General features: G+C 61.7%; 1 protein-coding gene across 1 annotated transcript; it reads left to right on the forward strand.

The window, feature by feature from the left end:
- Positions 1-818: 818 nt before the first annotated feature.
- DKK1 (dickkopf WNT signaling pathway inhibitor 1) lies at positions 819-2,771 on the forward strand. The gene is made up of 4 exons (XM_042789804.1): positions 819-1,010; positions 1,598-1,754; positions 1,876-1,986; positions 2,206-2,771. Exons 1-4 carry the CDS (start codon positions 819-821, stop codon positions 2,454-2,456), a joined length of 711 nt encoding a protein of 236 aa, XP_042645738.1. The 3' UTR covers positions 2,457-2,771.
- Positions 2,772-5,130: the final 2,359 nt, after the last annotated feature.

Consider the following 5,130-nt stretch of genomic DNA (forward strand, 5'->3'; position numbering starts at 1 on the left):
CCCCACCCCCCATCCTGACAGAGGGGCTACCCGAGCCGGGGTCAGGCGAGTACTCGAGGAGGAGCGGGGCGGGGGGGGGGGACACACACACACACATACACACACGGACACCGACGGGGCCCCGTCCCGTCCACCCCCACACACACCCCGGGGCGGAGGGGGGGGGTGTTGCGGAGCGGCCCCCTCCCTTCCTGCAAAGCTGCTCTGGCGCCAGGAAGGGCGCGGGGAAAGGGGGGGGGGGGGGAAGGAGGGGGGGGGGGGCGCTGCAGATTTATAGGAGACCAAAGGACCGACGGTGCCACCGGGGAGGGGGGGCTCGCTGTACCCCACCGCGGCTCCCAGCCACTGCGGGAGGGAAGGGTTGCGTGGGGGAGCCCCCCCCCCCCCCTTTCCTTTCCCGACCCCTCCCGTCGGGCGAGGCGAAAACGGCGGCGTCGGGGCGTGCGGAGCATCTGGACGGGGATGGCGGGGGGGGGGGGGGGGGGGGGGTGTCTGCCCTCGCCGTTGCGAAACCCCCTCCCGGGCCGTTGGCCAATGACGGAGCCCTCGGGGCGGGGTGTGTGCGTGGGGGGGGTGGTTTTATGGAGGGGTGGGGGGGGATTCATCGGCACAACCCCCCGGGGGCCCTTTGAAATCCCATCCGCCGTGCCCTCCTCCCCGAGGGGGCGGGCGCAGGAGGCAGCCCCCCGGGGGTATAAAGGCGGCGACGGGCGGCGCAGGTAGCTGCTGCTCGGGGGCTGTGGGAGCTGCTGAGGCGGCGGGACATCACCGGGGACGAGGGGCCGGGAGGGGACGGGACGGGACGGGACGGGACGAGGATGCGGGGGCTGGTGGCGCTGCTGGCGGCGCTGAGCTGCGCGGCCCCGGCGGGGCGGGCGGCGTCTCCCGGGGGGGCCCTCAGCTCCAACGCCATCAAGGGACCCCCCCCCGGGGCGGCGGCCGAAGCCAGCGCCGCCCCCGCCTCCCCCTTCGACGGCAGCAACAAGCCACCGCCGGCTGCCACCCGGCAGGTAGGAACGGGGCTGCACCGGGGATGGAGGTGGAGGGGGACGCGGCGGGGATGGAGGGGGGGGACCACAGCGGGGATGGAGGGGGGGCACAGCGGGGATGGAGGGGGGCACAGCGGGGATGGAGGTGGGGGACCACAGCGGGGATGGAGGGGGGCACAGCGGGGATGGAGGGGGGCACAGCAGGGATGGAGATGGGGGACCACAGTGGGGATGGAGGTGGGGGACCACAGCGGGGATGGAGGGGGGCACAGCGGGGATGGAGGGGGGCACAGCAGGGATGGAGGTGGGGGACCACAGTGGGGATGGAGGTGGGGGACCACAGCGGGGATGGAGGGGGGCACAGTGGGGATGGAGATGGGGGACCACAGCGGGGATGGAGGGGGGCACAGTGGGGATGGAGATGGGGGACCACAGCGGGGATGGAGGGGGGCACAGCGGGGATGGAGGTGGGGGACCACAGCGGGGATGGAGGGGGGCACAGCGGGGATGGAGGTGGGGGACCACAGCGGGGATGGAGGGGGGGCACAGCGGGGATGGGAGGGTGTGGCGGCCCCGCTGACCCCCTCTGCCTCCTCCCTGCTCCCCAGCCTTTCCCCTGCGCCGAGGACGAGGACTGCGGCCCCGAGGAGTTTTGCGGGGGGGCGGCCCGTGGCGGGGGTGCCCCGCTCTGCCTCGCCTGCCGGAGACGCCGCAAGCGCTGCCTGCGCGACGCCATGTGCTGCCCCGGCACGACCTGCAGCAACGGTGAGGGGCAGCAGGGCTTGGGGACGCACACACACACATATACAAACACCCTGGGGGTGGCCGCGGGAGGGGGCGTCGGGGTCCCACTCTTGGCTGACAGCCAACCCGCTGCCTCCCACAGGGCTCTGCACCCCCCCGGAGCCTCCCCACGGAGCTGCCGAGCTGGATGACATCGGCACCGAGGCTCTGCCCCGACGGACACCCGCTCCCGCCTGGCTCCCCACTGCCAAAGGTAAGGGGGTCCCCAGTGCTGTGACCCCACTGTCCCCCGTGGGGGGGGTGGGGGGGGTGGCGGGTGGCGGTCTGGGATGCTTAGCCCTGCTGTCCCCCTTTGGAGCAGCCTAGGCAATCCACCCAGCCTCACTGTCCCCGCTGGGGGACGCCCACGCTGCCCCACCATCCCCAGTGGGAGCATCCCGGGCTGAGCACGCGCCACGCTGTCCCCACGCAGGTGAGGAGGGGGACTTCTGCCTGCGCTCGTCGGACTGCGCGGCCGGGCTCTGCTGCGCCCGTCACTTCTGGTCCAAAATCTGCAAGCCGGTGCTGCGGGAAGGGCAGGTGTGTACCCGGCACCGGCGGAAAGGCGCCCACGGCCTGGAGATCTTCCAGCGGTGCCAGTGTGCCGAGGGGCTGGCATGTCGCCTCCAGCGAGAGCACGGCCCCGCTGACACCTCCCGCCTGCACACCTGCCAGCGGCACTGAGCATCGCCTGCCCGACGGACGGACGGACGGACAGACAGGACGGGACGGACTCCGGCACCGCCGGAGCGGAAGGTTGTTTCTCAAGGGAACTACTTTTAAGCAACTAATTGCAGTACGTTACTGTGTTGTGAATACTCGAGCTGGCACTTAGCTGTACATAACGCCGGGACTTTTTAATGACTTATTTTTTTTCCGAGGGTGCTGCCTCGTGCTCTTCAAGCCGTGACTGTGACTTTGTACACACTGGGTTTTTAAATCTAGGTCAAAGGGACGCGACCATCTGTTTGCGGGTGAATAAACTGGTCTTTAAAATCAGCCCGAGCTGCCTACGTGTCCCTGCCTGCACGTGGCCGCCGTGGTCCCCCTCTGCCCCATGGGAGGGGAGATGCACCCCAGGGTGGAAATGCTCAGTGAGAGACGGGGGGGAGCGGGGTGGCTTATTGCTGGCGCCCCGTGGGAAAGGCTGTTTGGTTATCACTATTTATTCAGCTACTTTTTAAGAATGACTGTGTGCCGTGGTAGCCGCTGATACTCTCTGGCCACCAGATGCAGGGCCAAGGGTGGGCACTGTGGCCGGGGCTCCAGGAAGGGTGAGCGGCACTGAAAAACCCTCCTGCCCGATTTTCCCGTGGGGTGAGGAGGGAGTGAAGGGTCGCCAGAGGGGCTGTGCTGGACCGTGACACACAGCCGACCACGGGACGAGCGCTGAGGAGCACAGCGACCGCAACCGCTCCATCAGCGCAGTTTTTGCTCCATGCACAATAAAGACTTATTTTTCACTTCACTTTGCAGCCTGTTCCTATGAGGTTTCCCCCTTTCGGGATGGCTTGGAGGGAGGGGAAGCTGCAAGCATGCATTTTTTTCCCACCCCCTTTAGCTTCTAATCCTGTCGGCCTATTGCAAGGGGTTGTAAATGTGTGTGGAGTGAGAGTGGGAAGGGGAGGGGCTGGTGGACAGCAAGTGTAGTGCTGGTAACTCTGTCCTGTGCCTACCTGTCAGGCTGCCCTCAGCCTCTCTGCAGGCTGGAAAGGGTGTTTGGGATGGAAAACCATGCTGGAGCCTTCCCTGTACAACCCAAAAGTGCTTTGTACCCCAAACCTAAATCTGACTGCAAAGCAACGCGGCCCCTGGGTGGCCCTGAGGGCACTGTGTCCCATTTGCAGGGATGTTCCAGCAGTGCTACATCTTTTTTTTTTTTTAAAAAAAAAAAAGATGTGACCTGCTCACAGGTGTTTGGTGCCCCTAGTATTAACCCTGATGATTTAGGGACCTCGGGGACTGCACTGGTACATGGGATTGCTGAATATGAACCCAAACTGCAGCTCTGGCAGGCGTCTGCAAGTACCAGCTGGTGCTGAACCAAGCCCGCAGCTACAGAAAACGCAAAGGAGGGAGCACACAGCCCCATGTGGAGGCAAACGGTTGCAAAATAGAGCCTTCCTCTTGCACGGGGATCATCCCCAGCTCCCCTCCGGCTCGTTTCTCAGCTCGGTGGCACGCAGGCAGGCTGAGAGCAGCCAAAACCGCCCCAAACCGGAGGATGAAACTGGTGCTCCTTAAACTGCCGAAACACACCGGGATGTTTGTGCCCATCAGGCCGCTTGCGGCAAGCGGGGGACGTTGCTATCGCCAGCGGGATGGTGGCCGGGGCTGTGGACGCCGGCAGCTAAACTGGCAGGTCGCAGCGGGGTTGCGCGGTGACGGTGGTGAGGCCTCGCCGTCGCGGGCCAGCGCTCGGGAGCAGCTTTCGCCGGGGTGGCAGCAGGAGCCGGGCTTTGAAGGAGCGCCTTGAAAGAGTTTGTGACTCGAAGGCTTGGAGTTTAGTGCTTTTGTCGTTGTGAAAAGCCTTCAAAAATTTAAAAAGGTGGTTTGGTTTTTTGTTTTTTTTTTTTTTTTTTTAAGTACATAGCTTTAAAAAACATGATTATTTCATAACATACTACTTATTACTAATTACAGTTATGCCCAGTAAAAGCCAATGGCACTGGAGGAATGAAGGTACCTGGCTACAAATAAAAGCATCGGAGACTATTTCAGATCAAACATTAATGGTGGCATATTTTATCCCTAGTACATAGAAAACAGTGTCATTAGGTTTAGGATTTTTTTCTCCATACAGTTAGAGCACTCTCTCCTTCCCAGATAGGCCAACAAAGCTTTGACACCTTTGAAGGCAGTGAAAAATATTCTCATGGTGCATTAAATATCAATTACACATCTTTTTGGTTCAGATTCACGTTACATCAAATCTTGCCCACCCGCAAACACGCTCGGGTGGACGTGGGGCTCAGCATCGTCACACGAGCTCCGTTCTTGCAGACACATTTCAGCACCAGGATGGCCTTGTGGTGACACCTAGCACTCTTCGACACTTCGAACACCTTCATAAAGTGGTTATTTTGGCCTGAAAAACGTTGGGTACCATTTCTTGTTATTGTTAGTACCATGTTCTCCATCCTCTTCTGTTTCAGGTAGTTTGGCCATCCTGTCCATGCATTAACCAAAATGACTTTGTGCTTCTTACGCCTTGATATTCTTCACTTTCTCAGTCTGGGGAAAAAAAAAAAAAAAAAAAAAAAAAAAAGAGCTTTATTAGCAGCCCTTCTTAGGCAAGAGGAGCAGCTCATGTCAGCATCAATGCAAGGCATAAGGGATTTTCAAAGCACAGGTTGCA

Source organism: Tyto alba, unplaced genomic scaffold, assembly GCF_018691265.1.
Source record: "Tyto alba isolate M040663 unplaced genomic scaffold, T.alba_DEE_v4.0 Super-Scaffold_1, whole genome shotgun sequence".
Lineage (NCBI taxonomy): Eukaryota > Metazoa > Chordata > Aves > Strigiformes > Tytonidae > Tyto > Tyto alba.